The sequence below is a fragment of the Gymnodraco acuticeps genome, unplaced genomic scaffold, assembly GCF_902827175.1.
Source record: "Gymnodraco acuticeps unplaced genomic scaffold, fGymAcu1.1, whole genome shotgun sequence".
In the NCBI taxonomy this organism is placed as follows: domain Eukaryota; kingdom Metazoa; phylum Chordata; class Actinopteri; order Perciformes; family Bathydraconidae; genus Gymnodraco; species Gymnodraco acuticeps.
In genome coordinates, this window is record NW_022991960.1 from 361,163 (window position 1) to 377,949 (window position 16,787).

The following is a 16,787-nucleotide window of genomic DNA, read 5'->3' on the forward strand; positions in this document are numbered from 1 at the left end:
CGTATAAATAGCAACTCTTTGGCACTAGGTTGTCATTCCCACACAGCACAGCGCTGTATGACAGTAAAGGGCCTACATTATATAAATACTGAATAAAAATGCAGACAGGAAACTGCGCCTTTAAATTAGATGTAAGGACTTCTGTTAGGTTTTGATTCAACAACTATAAATATAGAAAATTACACTGGAGTGTCATCACAGTCATTACTGCCTGAAATGAAAACAGGGGGCTTCAGGTACATACCCAAACGACATGTCGACATGTCGACATGTCGTTTGGGTATATTCAGATAGACCGTATGAGTAAAATAATGTGTTTTCTGAACATTAAAGCATGTAAACATGTTCTAGTAGAAACCCAAAATACGTAAGTATGCACCTGAAAATGAGCATCATATGTCGTCTTTCCATGTCAACAACTGCATCTTAAAAACAGAAAATGCCAGCGTGTTCATCCATCTAGTGAAAAATGAAAACATTTTGTGACAGAGAGTTAGAAGAGAAGATTGACACCAAATCCATAAATATGTGGAAAATATGGAGCTACTTCTGAACACATTAAAGCACCCCTTAAACTGACTCATTAAAACATTATATCTTGTTTGCAAAAGTGTAAAAATTATAATTTGCAGTTGCCAAGCAACTTGCAGCAATTTACCAGGTTTTTTTTTTTGGACTGCATTTATGGAGTGCTTTTCTATCCCACTCCAAATGCTTTCCAACAGCATAAGTAAGCATTCACACACATTTATTCAAAGGCTGACATATAAGGTGCAATAACGGCTTTTTCATATACATAAACAGTGTGTGTGTAATTATAAAAAAGCAGTTATTGCAGGTGATGATATGTGTGTATATAAGCATGTCATGATGTATGAGGTGATATAGTGAATTTGTTTCTTGTATCCAGCATTTACAGTGAACCATTATCTTTCATTTTGAATCGTGTTTGTGTTCACCTGATGAATGAAAGTCAAACATTCAGTCTCTTTTTGCTCTGGTTTTGGTCTCCACCACCTCCTTACGAAATCAATCTGTCTCTTTAGCTGCTTAATGTTCCACTCTTTCCCCCAGCAGCTCTCTATCTGTGTCTGCTGCTGACTAGGTAGTGTACAGTGAATGTGTGTAGCTTTTTTTTTCTTTAACAGCTGTCAGCTTCAGCCAAAAACTATGCGAGAGCCATGAGAAAGAGCCAAAACAATAAAGTTGCAGGATGACAGCGAAACAATGGACCAAAACTCGCTATAAACTAGAGGAATTGCAGATTCAGGCGTTAAATACCTGCAAGTTCATCACGACAAGCAAACTCTTCCACATCTACTGATATATTTGTATGATGTAAAACTTGATTATAGCTGTATTTAAAAAACAAATATCAAGGTATCAATATGCTTGTCTAACTCTAGGCCTGAAAGCAAACAAGCATTATCTCAAAATGTAAAATTGCCAGCAAAGTGGGGTCAGAGAAGTGTAAAGTAACTGTTCCAACAATATAACATCTGATGGAGGCTGAAGACGGATGTGTACATTTGTCTTTCTGGGTGAACACCATCCCTGCCCCATGCCTGCTGAGTCACATTGCTCACATACAGTCACTCTCCACCCCTCGCCTGCCCTCCAGCAGTTGGCACAATGGTGTCATCTCAAGCTCTCAGCTGTTATTGAGGCAACACTGACCAACCAGCAGCTGTCTGTGACCGCGGCAACGCTCACTGCTATATCATCTCCAGAGTGGAACATCAGATATGGATAAATACAGTATATGATTCAACCTCTAAAATATATTCTACTTGGTATACTTAAACATGGAAATAGAGACTAAATGGTTGCAAACATTTAATTTTCATTGTTTCTTCTCGACAAATACTTAGAAACACATACCTTGCATAGAAGCATTTTGAAACAGATAATCACAGTTCATGTGTCTGAGAAATGTACATATCTGCAGTATAGATGACCTTGAACGTTTCATACAGGAAGCCAGACTCTGGAGTCGTTAAAAAAGAAGGACTGCTTTGGCAAAATCTGTGGATCGTAGAAACCTGAAAGAGGGAGATAAATGATTTACTGCTTTTATATTAGCAATCTCACCAGCAATTAAAATGATATAATTAAGAATACATACATGTCTTTATATAGCTAGAGAACATTATTTCAGAAAAATAGACACCATGAAATGTGAAATGTAAGGGAGGAATTTACCCACAGGTCACTTATTGGATTTAAATAAGGATGCTTTGCACATTTTCTTAAGGTTATATTCAATGGAAATAGTTGCATTAACAATTGTGTTGAACAAAACGTATATGAAATGTGGGTTTGCCTGGAAAAACCCAGTTATAAATCACACTAAATTCTGAGGGCGTCGGTTGTGATAGCGTAATATAACCAATCTGTGTGGTTTGTGATGTAATCAACAGCGATGTGTGTACCATCATAGCAGAGAAATAACACATGTGAAAGTATAACAACAAAACTTCACTCCAGTCACCTCAATCACCTTCTGACATCATCGGTGTCAAGGGGTCAAACCCCAAGAATGTAAATGATTTACCAATGCAATTTAACCAATGAATAATGTAGACATGTTGTCCTTGCCATTATAATGACATACACAACCAAACATTATATTCAAATGCTTCTTCAACAGCCATGCATAGTATAACAACTAAGACTAATTTAAGTGAGCATGATTGATATAACAAAATATTTAATTTAGATAAGCATTGAGACTTAAAAAGTGAGGCTGATAGGGTTAAATATCTAGAAGCTTCTCTGAGTAATTTTATGGTGAAATGTTGTCATTAAATGTGTATGTGCACCTTCTTTCCCTGCCTCATTTACATATACTTAAGTCAGCAGTTTCCAACATTTCCAACACTCAATTTCAACTGCTCCCAGAGAGGGGCTGCATATTTAAAGCAAACCTAATCTTATACTTGTGTTTTTCTTTAAAGACATACAAATTAGCAACATTTTCATATATTTCAATTGTATATGAAATGTAAAAAATGATTTGGTTTCACTGGATAGATAACACAAGCTGGAGTTTTTATGTGGTGTTAGTGAGTCAAAAGGTTATCTGTATCTGCACTGGAAATATCCTATAATCACCTGCTTGTGTGTTGGTATTTAAATAAATAAAAGCACATATTACCAATAACCGAAATGTCCTGTGAAATGCATGAATGTGTTGATGTTTCATTTAGTGGATTTGATTGTTTTTTAGGCATTACCTGGTCCTGGCGTCATGCCGCCCAGTGAGTCTTGGGGTATCCTTTCAGTTCTGGATGCAAACGCTGCAGTTGGCTTGGGATACAGGCAGTTTTTATCCCTTATGTCATAATGCCCTGGGCCTGGAAAGGGAGGGTCCTTAGGGACAATCAGAGGAGGTGCTGATATTGCCAAATAAAATCCTCTCCTTGAAACACAGTTCACAGAATTCACATTGTTAGATTATCGAAAAATAATTAACTAGAGTCAACATAACCAGTCAGATAAATATGGTTTGTTTACTCACGGCAGAATGGTCTTCCTCACCGGTGCAGGGGGCTGATGGGGGCTGTAGGCTCCTGGGCCTGGTACATGGTTGTCAACCGGAGGAGGGATTCTCTGAGTTTTTGATTTGAAAGGGGACACGACTGCTTTGGAGCTTTGCTGGATTATATTGCTGCGTACTTCATAGTGGCCTTCAACAAACGTATGATGTAAGACAAATAATATTAAGACAGAAATATGAAAACAAATATTATGCATGATCTTTAATAGAGAGGTAATTACATGGTGATGGCAAATCATTGTTTAGGTAAATAGAGTCCCGTTTAGTTTTTGACAGGAAAGTTGATGTGCCAAACCCTGAGGAGAAGCCCCCTCTGCTGCTACAACGGACCTGTCACAAAAGCAACAAAATGAAAGATATAAGTTAACTACAGGATGCAGAACACATTATTTAAAAGCACCTTGCATTATTCTCATACATCATATTGATTCGGGGCTGGAGTTGGGTGCTTCGGACCATCCTTCTGCACAGCCACGGGCAGCCTGAACACCCTGGAGACTCCTACGTTGAACTTGTTCTTGTTTACCAAGGAGCTTGGCAGGGTGTAGGCATTCGGTCCTGGGGTGCATCTCTGTGGATTACCAGGACCCCTGGTAGTCTATGGGAGAGGATGATACAACAAATAATGCTCCAACTAGAAACATATTGAGTATATTCACAGGCGCTCAGCAGAGTTTCAGGGTCATAAAATACCACTGTTATCATGTAATTTGTATTTTGTGTGGGGATTTAAGCAGTTAAAGGACACCATATAGACTGTCATGTTGGGAAATCTTTACAGACATGTATGTTTAATTAGATACTCAATTACGTAATCGACAAATAGGATAAAATATTTGCAATAAGTAGGACTTTTTAATTTTTAATTGACCACTGAATTCCTATACCATTGCACATTCATTTTGGGGAGCTGACCTTGTATCCAACAAAGCCTGTGGTGCCTTTTTTGGAGAAGGAGGGACTTTGGGCTTCCGCACTGGAAATAGATACATAACTGCCTGGTCCTGGACTTTCATTCTGAAACCAAAGCATAATGTTAATATTGTTTAGATAGTTTTGTTTTTAGCTGATCATTTAAAGTGAGGGTTGAAGAGTCCCTACCAGACATTTGTTTGAGGGGAATCTCCTAGCTTGAGATGAAAATCCTTTAAATTCTTGATTTGCTTTCACCACTCTTTGGTATGTTGTTGCGAATTGAGATGAAACGATGTAAGCCGGTACCGTTTCTGCTTTAAAATTAAAATATGAATTATTAATGTTGTACTTATTAGTTAAAATGAAATAAAGTGCTCACTTTGACTCACGTTCATCAAATCTTCGGTCCATTTTGCCCATGGTTCAGTGAAGACGCAGAAAGTCAGCAAATCTTATCGTGTTTCCATGGCGATGTAAACACAGTGGATGGCCCTGACGCGGTCCTTCAGCCCCACCTGTCGGTAACATGGCCGACAAACAGGCGCTTTATACCGGCCCGCCTCTGTTTTGTTTCCAGATAGCTCGATCCATCATGGCGATGCATGCGAAAGCGACTCCACCACAGATCCCGGACACCCGCCGGGAGCTCGCCGAGCTGGTGAAGAGGAAACAAGAACTCGCTGTGAGTCCCGTAACCGCAATGTTGTCAAAGATTAAAGTGGCAGTACTTGTTTGTTATTTTTCCATGTAGAATTGCAGATAACCGTAACTTAAATGTCAGTGAGTTCTAACTGAGGCCTTTGCTAAATGCTAAGCTAATGATAGCAGTTGCTAACGTTGGCTTATGCTAGAAGCCCCTGCCTTTATGACTTAGCAATCTAGTTCTCGTTTTGCTATCTAATTTTGACTCTGCTGGTAATGTTTAATAAAAAACACCCCTGTGTTGTTAGCGTTTGGATTTCATTTTATTCAGACATTTTTTTTTTCCGCACACAGGTATTGCTGCAGCCAGTATGCTAACTAGTTAGCACAGCTACAATTTAGCCGCCGCCCAGTGGGCTCAGTTCTCGCGTTAAGTTCTTCTTCTTCTTTGTCATTTTACGGCAGCCAGCCGGCAACAGTTCAATTGCCGCCACCTTATGAAATAGTCCACTACTATGTCATCTTCATTCTATATTAAATGTAGCTTAAGATGTGAAAATATATGCTTTATTGGCCCTAAGATAACATTTGTCTGGGCAGTAGTAGGCTACTAGACACAGCTCCGTCAACTTAAAACAATATGCATACGTCAATGATATATGTATGTTTCAGGAGTGAAATCATTAAGCCATACTATCCTTTCATTTAAACAAGTGTCTTTTAATAAGTGAAACAGCCGCTGTATTCCTTTACCTTAACCTCAATACTCTAGAGAATACATTCTTACTATTAGATATCTACAAAACATCAATGTGCACCTATACCCATAGGAAACTAACCTCAGTTTAAATGATGTCAACTGTATGGGCGAATTAAGGTTACTAGGTCTATGTTATTTAGGCTAGCGATTATGTTTGGCCATTGAATAGTACTAGTACTCAAGTTTGTATCTATTTTTTTTCAATATCTTAGGAGACGCTAGTGAACTTGGAAAGACAAATATATGCATTTGAAGGCAGCTACCTAGAAGACACCCAGATGTATGGCAACATCATCAGAGGATGGGACCGATACCTCACTAATCAAAAGTAAGTTTCTGCATAGATGTTTTCAAGTTTATAGAAGAGAAGTAACCTATTATTACAGCTGTTACAAGAGCCACATTGATTCCATAATACAAAAATACTTGTGTAACCCATTTATTTGTTATGGATGTAATGAAATCAAGACTCTTAAACTTTGTTATAACAAGAAACCAGACAAGTAATTGATTAAACTATATTGGTGAGTCATGAAATTATTGGGCCGTTGCATAGTGGAAACTATGTGTCATCACATTTGATCATAAGCTTCTAAACATATATTTGTTATTTTAACAGGAACTCCAATAGTAAGACTGACAGAAGGAATAGGAAATTCAAGGAAGCAGAGCGTTTATTCAGCAAGTCATCCGTCACATCAGTTGCAGTAAGTCCCTCTCTCACTTCACTTTTTCCCAAAATGTGTCAGTTGTTCTTTTGCTGCCCACAACAAAAAATCTAACACATCTGCACTTCCTGTTTTTATTTGCAGGCGGTATGTGCACTTGGTGGGCTACCGGAACACATGAATGAAAAACGTGAGTTGTTGTTGTTGTAAAATGTTCAGGCCAAGCATCTTTGGGATAGTTTCTCTGTTGTTGGTTGTTTTTTTTACACCTATATCGTGTCGTCAGGTGAGGCAGGCAGCGGCACAGAAAGCGACGCCTCTCCAGATCTCCAGAACCAAGAGAACGAGCCGAGCCAAGAGGACACGGAAGATGTGGACTCGACGCTGCAAGACCTAAAGCCTCAGAAAGCTGCCTCCTCCTCATCCTCAGGCAGCCATCACGGAAGCCACAAGAAAAGGAAGAACAAAAACAGACACAGGTACACAATGTAGAGATATTACTCTCTTCTTCTTGAGGAGTGATTTCTCCCAGTAACCAGGCTTCTTGTGTGCATGTAAACACGCAAGAAACCTGGTTATTTGGAGAAATCACGTAATAAGGGAAGTTTGAAAGTATTTACAGGCACAGATAAGACCCTATTACTGTAACATCCATGTCTACATGCATAAGGTCAGGTAGGAATTCCCCTCTACTTTAACCTGTGTTTGGTACAATGGCGGTGGTACAATACAAAAAGTCGTTATAGATTTCTTAGTGTTACAACATGCAACATGTTGGAAGAAAAATAAACTCAATTTTGTGCAAAAGAAACTAAGCGTAGTGGCCGGAGTATAACTCTTTTTATGAGATGCTTGTGTTTGGAAAAACATTTTAAAAAAGACGGAATACTTCTAGACCAAGGCTGTTGGAAAAGTTACCTGGATACAATGTTAGACACATTTTAAGTGGAAAGTTAAAGGATATTTGATGTTTGGTAGATGTATAGACTCCTCAAATTAAATACTTCTGTAGCTTTAATTATGGGAAAATGTGGTGTTTTGAGGGATCCAATACCGAGATAAACACTGACGTGAATGCATGTTATAAGAGTCACTGTGTAGGGTGACACAAACTGATCCATTTGACCGTGTTTTTCCACTTGCCATGTTTAATGTGTACATGTCTCCCTGACTTAAGGCTCCCCTGCTCTAACCACATAATAACACAGCAGGTTCTCCACTAACACACTGTGACGGAGTGCATCTCTCACTCTGTAAAGTCTGGACTGCAGTATTATATAGACGTAGGGCTTTAGACTCAGGTTGGTGAACTAACAGTTGCTGCTCTCTTCCTTCCCCTAATGCTGACCCCCAGTCCTTCTGCCATGTTTGATTATGACTTTGAGTAAGTCTGAATTTTACTTCCTGCTCCTGTGGTGTTTAAATCATGCCTGCTTCAAACCCCATCCTCACCTTTTCACTGTGTTTTCCCTGCTCTCTCTGCTTCTGTTGACCTAGACTTCGAGTTTAAGCCTGCTAGTTATTCAGCCATACTGCATGTCCAACACTTCATCATTTGAATGCATATCAGCATCCGGCACTCTGATCTCCATTAGAGTATCTTGCTTGGTACTTTCATATCTTTCTCACCCAGATTCATTTCAAGTGTGCTTCCCAAATTCCAGCAATTAAATAAAACATGGTTGCTGTTGTCAGATGCTGGGCTTGCTACACAAACAAGAAAAACACATGTTCATTTAGTGTTCTTGTTTTGGGGCTTCTTCATGATACAGTAGATATACTGCCTCTCTCCACAATTCCCATTCAAACCAGGTTCTAATCTGTTGTCTAATGTAACCTCTTTTTGTGTTCTTTGCAGATTTGACATGAAAGTGAACAAGAAACCGAGAGCTGTAAGTTAATTTCTTGTGGTTTTATTGTCGAATTATTCAGTTTTTTGTGTTGGAATCTACCATTTGTGTCTGTAGCCGCTACACTTCAGGTTCAGGATATTTACCCATTCCATTGTGACACGTCTTAAATCTCGCAGACAACAGGAACATCTTTCAAAAAAGTAACACATGCTCCATCAAATAACAAATAAAACACTTGAACAAATATAAACAATATAATAAATAAATAGCCGTTGCTTCCACAGCATCCGAGCGACGCTGCTCGCTCCTTATTATCTTGATTTATTGTTTTGTCTGTAAAATATCAGAATTGAAAAAAGAAAGTCATTATTTTACACATGTCATTATAATTGTATGCGGACTAAGATGGCTTTGGACAAAAAATAAATGTTTATATTTTTGTCCGTCCAAAATATTTTTTTGGGCCAACCTTTACTATAATGTACAACAAAGACGATGATGAATTCCTCCCACAAATACTTAGCATTTTATGCTTAAAACGGACTAAATGAAAATATTTTCAAATGAAATTTTTTTTCTAGTGATTGACTTATCTTTGCTGTAATTGCAGTGTTTATTTCTATAAATGAATTCCATTCTTCCTTCTCTGTCCCCTGCAGGACTATTCAACCTAGCAGAATGACTGGAACACGTGGACTCACATGAGGATGATACCTGTAGAGAAACACAAGATTTCTGGACTTTATGAACTTTGTATGCCATTTTTTTTTTTCTCGGATGTCATATTTCAGCCTGTACCGTCTGTGTATTGCTTGAAACATTCCCCCCCTTCCATTTCTGTCATCTACATTTTGGTTTTAACCCAAGTACGTAGAAATATGGTGTTGCATGTTACTTGAGGCCGTATTAGGCCCAACTCCAGTAACGCACCATTTTGTATAGTGTGAAAAAAAGATTGTATTTATTATGTAGTTAATTTCCCATTGTAGGAATGTTAAGCTTTTTTATTTTTTTTTGTGCTTTTTTTCAAGCATTACGTCGTCACATTACCCCTGAATACCCCAGATTCTTTTATTACATGGTTGTTTTGCAAAAAATTAATAAAATACCAGTAATGGGAATATGTTTTGGTTGTTTGTTAAAAGGCAGTGCTTTGTGTCACTCATCACAGCAGTTAAAGGATTATTATTGGATGTAGGGAAACGGCTCATAATTGCTTGCTGGCTGTAATAAGAACGCTAGTCTCTGTTGATTTTATGTCAATCAGGACGACACAGGCCTGTGAAACTTTAACATTGACCTCCAGCTGGATGGAGTTCCCACACATATGGTCCATAAAGAGTTAGGGTAAAACTATGGGATCATTTTTTTTGGAATAGTCCAAATATGAGTGTTTACATATTCAGGAAATAGCCGGCACATTCTCTTCTGACAGTTCCCAGTTTGTTATATGTAAATAATGACCTAACTAAACAGAGCACAAGCTGATTGACAGCATCATGTTACAAGACATTGCCTGGTTTTTGTCTGGAAAACTCAAATATCTAATACTTTTCTAACAGTGGATGGATTTAAACTCTTGGGAACAAGTGTCTTTTATGCTATTTGATCAACAAATGTTGGAGGAAAGAAAAGAAAAAACTAGGGGGGTTCAACAAAAAAAACCAAGTTCAATTGCTGCCTTAAAAACAATAGTTAACATCAAGATAAGCTTTGTTTCAACTCACCAAGTTAAGTTATACAAGATGTTTAATTAATCATTTATTGTTCAAACTTCAACTGTTGAGTTGAGAAGAAACCTTAAATGATACATTATCGATTCAAGAAAACTTTAGTTATCTTGTCAAATCAACTTTAAGTTCTCAACCATCTTAATTCACAATTACAGTTTAAGATAACGTTACCTATATATATGTATATAATTAATTATCAATTCAATTTATTTTAACTTGTGTTTTTAAGGCAGCAATTGAACTTCATAAGTAAACAAGTGTTTTTTATTTGTATCTCTTCTCGAATAATAATGACGACATTTACCAGTTTACTAAAACGTCTGACAATGAACTTTAAACATCAACCAAATATGTATTAAAAGGACATCAAGGCTTAACATTGCTGCAATTATTCAAGTATTTATTTATTTTTGAAAAAACAGAAAATAAATATACATGTAAAAGCATATACATGAATTAAAACATTTTGCTTGCAGATAATTTAAAAGGATTTCTAATACATTTTAAACAAAGGGCCTCTATTCTACCCACCCAGAGCTAAGACCTTTGGGTGATTTACTTACTTTATTGGACCTCCTGCATTTCAATGCAATTGTACTATGTTAACCAGAGTAGCCACTACCAGCACAAACTAAAGCTGAATCTCTTTCTGGTGAAAAATCACAAGTCTATGTCTTTAGGCTAACAAAACAAAACGTATCACTATCAACATTAAAGGACTGGAACACAATACACTTGGAAACAACACATTGAAATGAACTATGGTAGATTATCTCTGCGCAGGTTTCTTCTCTGATTTACGGAAGAGGATTAGGGCCACATTTTTTTGTTCTGAGAAAAAAGTCAGAATTCTGAGATTAAAATCAGAATTCTTTCATGTGGCCCTAATCCTCTTCCGTACTGATTGATTCATTTTCAATATGTTGTTGAATTTGAGAACAAAAGCAGCCCTACATTTGCTGACTAAAAATTAGTTGACTTCAAAAGTTAAAACAATTAAGATGGAATTTGAATTATACTTTTTTCTGCATGATGAGCACAGACAATCTTTGTTGGCATTGGTGACACAGCACTTTTTTCAAATATTTAGTTTCACTTCCCAAAACATGTTAATGTATGGTAAATCACCATTTGACTAGGGTTATTATACATTAAAGTCTGTTAACATGGTGGATGGTCTCTCTGCTCAGTTATGTTGTGTAACAGGAGCATCTCCAGCTTCCACTCAGAGTTGCTTTTGGAGACTGTTTGACACAAAAACAAACAAAAAAATCACTGTAAACCACTGTTAACCTCTTAGTGTTTTATCATTCTACCGACAAAGTACTCACACAGGCAACCCAGAGTTATGAGTCCAGTCAGAAGGAGAAGACACAGCAGAGCCAGACACGCTGCGGCAGCTCTGCAGGAACTCTTCTTCTCTTCTTCAGCAGCACCTGAAGCTACGAGTCAGTGTTTGTTAAGTGTTTGTTTCTCAGTGTAAAATCAAACCAAATGAATTAATGTACATATTGTTGTTCATGTTTTTGAGAGGCACTGACTAACTGAGCGAAATGTGGTCATTCCCTGATTTTCTTGTGCCACCAGAATTGAGATTACCATCTACTACTTTGTGATTAATGTTAAATAGTGAGTCTTATTTTGCTAAAGCATGACACATTATCAAAAACTGAAAACATTATATTTTCATTTGCATGCCAATTATAACATTGTGCACAAAGCTCTGCTACATGCCACCTTGGCTGAAGACTAAACATCGGGACTAAAGAATGTCAAAGTGGATTTTAGAATTTCAGGTCTCTTTTGCTCTGCAGTGACCTTATGTTGTTCTTCATTTAACATGTTATGCTCAGGTTTGATTCCAAAACGTAGTTTCGAACTTTCGAGCTATACCCATGACAGCAAACCAGATTATTCTCCTATAATATCTTGATTTTTGACCCTCAATATCAATATCAATCAATCAACAACTTTATTAATCCCGCAAGGAGCAATTGGTTATGAGCAGCAGCTTATGTCATGAACACAGGCAGGAACATACAGGAAGAAAACACACAGATACACCCGAGAGCACAGATGTGGATCATTCCAATTTACACGATAAATAGTTCATAGCATCACAATAATAAATAAATAAATAATCAAGTTATGAATATGAATCTAAATAGCACATAATCACATTAATATATTAATATTATGTGTGCACTTGTTTGCCAATGTTCATTACCCGAGGGTGCAGGTCCAGTGCTGTGCGGCTCGAGGGTGTGGAACAACACGTTTTCATAAATACTTTCTGAACTTTTTAACAAACTCTTCCTCTTGCCGAAACTAGCTGCTGGGTCCTCTTCATTAACATAAATATCCATCAGTTGATCCATGATGTTCAGCGACTGAGCAGTTTGGGCCTCAGTGTCCAAAAGTATTGAGCGTGTGCTTTGGAAACGGGGAAACAAATATAGAAACACAGATGGCAGTTCACCTTTAACTCATGTCATTCTCCGTTTAACAGGAAACTGAGGGCAGAGTGGTAGAATTATTTAAGGTATACCAGTTTGGTCTTGCAGCTGCATGTCGGTGCTGCATTCTGTCTACAACACTACATTCAGTTTCTGTTGTACCTGTGTAGAGCATTAACTGCATATTTCTGATTTGGGAATTTGGGACAGCAGGTCTATCAACATGTACGTCGTTTTTACCTCTGGATCCCATATGACCTTTTCTTCATGTACTTAACACACATCTTATTAAAAAGATCTCTTAGAGAATGGAGAAATAAGTGGACATTCACTTGTACTTATAACATGTCTTTAAGTCAGGTCACAAACTAATGGTCCCTGTTTAGAGATGCCCTCCATCAGCGTGTAATGGCACTCATCCACCACCTGAGGGTGCAGCAGAACCAACTATGTCAGACAGAGAATTTCACCTGCGTTGATGAAGAAAAGAACATGTCAACCTGGAGATGATCTTTGACCTCCATGAGAGCAGAATAATTCATAAATAGTTTTAGTTAAATGTTTAGGCAAAGCTTGACTCTTGCAGAATGGAGTCAGTACTTGTACACAGAAGGAGGCAAAGTTAATTCATCTGCACACTACATGTAGTAAGTCTGAATTTTCAGGGACAAAATATTCAGAAAATACATTTTAAAGTTATGGATATGTAAAGGAATGCTGAATTTATTACACCCATTACTTCCTTGTGCAAAGGAATTGACAAGCAGTCAATTAAAATATGCTTATAGATGTATAAATTAACAGTTTTTCTATTTATTTAAACAGAAAATCAAATCAAAACATCTCTAAAACTCAAAACGATGACATTGAAAAGTTGGCATAATTCAAATAAACAAAATAAAATAAGTTAATCCACTACTGTAGTAATTTAACAATTATTAAAATATATAAATGGGGTTGTAACTACACTGCAGAATATGTATTATACCCTTTTCATTACTTTATTACTTACAGACAGTTGTGAATGTTCGTTTTACTGAGGCCTTCACTCTTTACCTGGGTTGGTGATTTATAAGTAATGACAGGATGTACACAGGTCTGGAGACATACGGCACATTTTTCTCCCAGCAGTATTATTTCTTGGTCTCCTCCCATGTCTCCTCCAGACATCCAGCCCATAAATACTGTGGCTGTGATCGAGACCAGGTTACATGTCAGCCCATGACTCACTCACAAGTCACATTCAGCATCGCCAATTACGTAATGCAATCTGGCTGGAAACTCACACACCAGAATACATTCCACACGTGTAACCTTGGGGTGTGTGAGTAATGAGGCATGAATGTACGATGTGTGTTTCACCACTTAACTGTTAACAGCAAATCTTTGTTTCATTTCCTGTCACTTCAGGAAATTATCTGGAAATAATTGACCAAGGCAAAACTTTAATTACGCTTTTTGGAGCCAAATTGAATTCCAGCAGTTTAACATAAAGTGAGTCAGCTGTATGGGATTTGAATTTCTGAGACTTTTTGAACAAATAACGAAAATGTGAATTGTATTCTAAGGCTTAAAAGAATTTGAAGATTTACACTTAATGACAAGCTATTTTAGCGTCTAAGATTCCCCGATTGTGATGAATGAGATTGCAGTGTTGTTGAAACCACCATATGAGTTCAGTCAAGTGTCAGCCCCACTATGAAAAAACAACTTTAAATAATGATGCCTTCAGCAGAAAGTTAAGAGTAAAGCATACAACTTCATTTCAACCCTGCTGAACTTTACTGGAAAGGAAGCTTTTCTTATGTTGTTATTTCTCATTACTTGCTGTGTTGCTGCTCCACTGAGTCAGAGCATGATTCAAACACTGAAGTTGTATATCTCTTCTTTTGAACTAGCCTCAAAGATTCTTAAAAAGTGCCTTTAATGTTACAAAAAACACTTACCTGTTCGATACAAACCATGTTTTAATAGGTTAAAGATATTTTTGTATCTATGACTTTATCATAATTACATGGATTATGTCATTGAAGGCAATGTAGGCATTTATTTATCTAATTTTATATATTTATTTGAATATTCATGTATGTAATTTATCATTTCTAAGAGTTTGTTGTTTTAACTCTTTTTTGAAAACCTATTAAATATATATAAAATTAAAATAAATCAATTACCAGGACAAATATATCGCAGTATTGTTATTTTTTTAATCAAGTTTTGGGGTTTTACTCACTGCTTAAACAGAAAACAAGCATTATGTTCTAGTAATTCTAGTAGCAGGTCCGCTGCAACTCTTATTACTTTTAAATTCAGGCTGAAGACTTTTCTTTTTGTCGCTGCTTTTAATTGAACTATTCATATCTTAAACTGCACTGTAACTTTTATCCATGTATTTTTTCTTTTAATGTTTATTTTATTAGCTTTTCTTTTTAATGACTGATTTTAAAAATGCCATTTTCTTAATGTCTTTCTTTTTTTGTAAAGCACTTTGAATTGCCTTGTGTTGAAAAGTGCTATATAAATAAACTTGCCTTGCCTTGCCTAATCATATCTGTCATTTGGCAAAACAATCTCTAAAAAATCTTATCATGTGATCCTCAGTTGTAACAGAAGTTCCAATTTGACTTCCTCTGAGATCTCCAAGGACTGCACCATGTTGGTTCAGCTTAGAGATCAAAGGGACAGATGCCATATGCTAAAGGAGATCACACATTTAGCTTTAAGCAGCTACTAAATGGACCGTGTGGTAAGATAAAAAGAATGAAAGGTCTGTCTTGGGCTAATCCAGTTAATTGTTAATTGAATACCTGATGAAGTGTTACAACATTGTCACAAAGCAATCTGCAGTTTTCTTACAGAAGCAACCAAGCATAGAGTATATAGAGGAAGGACCATAAACCTCCCTGGCTTCAGTTTCCATCAGGACTGTCTTCAACCAAGCTATCCACTTCCATTATGTAGGGGGGGATATCTACGTCTACAAACCCTGTGGGATAAATGACAAATGTGTTTTGGTCAACTGAACCTCGGAAGGGCCAAGCCTTTTTTACATCTGTGGTTTAAGTAAACTGACCCTCTTTTAATATCATTCAAAAGTTACAACAGAAACCCACAGTAAATGTGAATTCCTTTTGATAGTACACAGTCATCTAAGGGCTTAAGGAAATATGCAGCACAACACCCCCCAGTTACTTCTTCTGTGGTCACCCAGTCAGAGTAATGTCTTCTAATTACTTTAACAGCCTCCACCAGCAGGATCCAGCTGAGTTTAAGTCCCCGGCCACTGAGCGGGGTGACGTGAAATCTTAAATATTCACTGAGGAGCTTCAACCCCATCCTTCCTCCTCCTCCTCCTCCTCCTCCTCCTCCTCCTCCTCCTCCTCCTCCTCCTCCTCCTCCTCCTCCTCCTCCTCCTCCTCCTCCTCCTCCTCCTCCTGGGACTAAACAAGACATCCCCGCAAACAAGGTCAAACATATCTCAGAAAGAGTCATGGGAAAAGTTCAAACAAATATCAGCACCACATGGTGCTTGTATTTTTCATCTGGAGTCGATCTTGTGATAAGGTTTTAACGGGGTATAAAGAACATGCTTGTTGCCGCGAGTCAACCCTTTAACACCAGTCATAAATGATGATCAAAAGCAGGAAGTAAAGGAAATGTATATCACTTCTGGACGGCTACATTTCTCAGTTTATGAGGGAGTACCGGGCGCCTGAACTGAGAGGCGGCCATATTTTCACATTAGCAACTGTCATTGTGTTATCGTTAACATTATATATTTTTTTTTACTTGAATAATCTGATCTCTAAGTACGCTTGTTAAGTTTTACTAGAGTTGTGGGGATTTCAGTCAAAGTAAAAACGTTGAGGTAAAAAATATTGTTTGTATAAGAAATGCTGCTTCCCTTAAGAATGTTCTTTTATTTCTGTCTGATTAAAATATTTTCTGGACACAAAACAAGGTATTTCATTTAGCAATAGAAGGAGATGTAACATCGGCTGAAATAACTTTTATGGAAACGTTTCAGTGTGCCTTCACTACATAATCTTGGTGTTCTGCTCCCTCCTCTTGACATGGACACTAGCCTTACACATACTCCATATAAACACAATCAGAGCAGATCAGAACAGAGGTTCTGAACTGTAAATATTTATGTAGATTATGTAAGTAATACTAAGGGAAAGTTTGCATGGGACTACTC

The 16,787-nt window shown here is 37.4% G+C and overlaps 2 protein-coding genes across 4 annotated transcripts; one reads left to right on the forward strand and one right to left on the reverse strand.

Annotated features, from left to right (window-relative positions):
- Positions 1 to 1,823: 1,823 nt before the first annotated feature.
- On the reverse strand, positions 1,824 to 5,512 carry stpg1 (sperm-tail PG-rich repeat containing 1). 2 transcript variants are annotated; one of them, XM_034200719.1, is made up of 8 exons: positions 4,864 to 5,512; positions 4,661 to 4,785; positions 4,475 to 4,576; positions 3,978 to 4,157; positions 3,781 to 3,889; positions 3,521 to 3,689; positions 3,237 to 3,421; positions 1,824 to 2,042 (listed from the first exon to the last, which is right to left on the reverse strand). In XM_034200719.1, exons 1-8 carry the CDS (start codon positions 4,892 to 4,894, stop codon positions 1,969 to 1,971), a joined length of 975 nt encoding a protein of 324 aa, XP_034056610.1. In that variant the 5' UTR covers positions 4,895 to 5,512; the 3' UTR covers positions 1,824 to 1,968. The 2 variants fall into 2 exon arrangements, with proteins under 2 accessions (XP_034056610.1, XP_034056609.1); XM_034200718.1 differs by having other exon boundaries at positions 4,661 to 4,788.
- meaf6 (MYST/Esa1-associated factor 6) lies at positions 5,006 to 9,518 on the forward strand. 2 transcript variants are annotated; one of them, XM_034200720.1, is made up of 8 exons: positions 5,006 to 5,156; positions 6,089 to 6,204; positions 6,496 to 6,583; positions 6,689 to 6,734; positions 6,831 to 7,023; positions 7,899 to 7,928; positions 8,403 to 8,436; positions 9,057 to 9,518. In XM_034200720.1, the coding sequence occupies exons 1-8, from the start codon at positions 5,067 to 5,069 to the stop codon at positions 9,069 to 9,071; spliced, it is 612 nt and encodes a 203-aa protein (XP_034056611.1). In that variant the 5' UTR covers positions 5,006 to 5,066; the 3' UTR covers positions 9,072 to 9,518. The 2 variants fall into 2 exon arrangements, with proteins under 2 accessions (XP_034056611.1, XP_034056612.1); XM_034200721.1 differs by lacking the exon at positions 7,899 to 7,928 and having other exon boundaries at positions 5,010 to 5,156.
- The last annotated feature ends 7,269 nt before the right edge of the window (positions 9,519 to 16,787 follow it).

Bases quoted from the DNA above. Each gene is read 5' to 3' on its own strand.
- meaf6 (XM_034200720.1), top strand. From the start codon at position 5,067: ATGGCGATGCATGCGAAAGCGACTCCACCACAGATCCCGGACACCCGC. The intron at 6,735-6,830 runs GTGAGTTGTTGT...TCGTGTCGTCAG, and splicing joins GGAACACATGAATGAAAAAC to GTGAGGCAGGCAGCGGCACA. The intron at 7,024-7,898 runs GTACACAATGTA...GCTGACCCCCAG, and splicing joins AAGAACAAAAACAGACACAG to TCCTTCTGCCATGTTTGATT.
- stpg1 (XM_034200718.1), bottom strand. From the start codon at position 4,894: ATGGGCAAAATGGACCGAAGATTTGATGAAC. The intron at 4,789-4,863 runs GTGAGTCAAAGT...TTAATTTTAAAG, and splicing joins GGACCGAAGATTTGATGAAC to CAGAAACGGTACCGGCTTAC. The intron at 3,422-3,520 runs GTGAGTAAACAA...CTGTGTTTCAAG, and splicing joins GTGAGGAAGACCATTCTGCC to GAGAGGATTTTATTTGGCAA.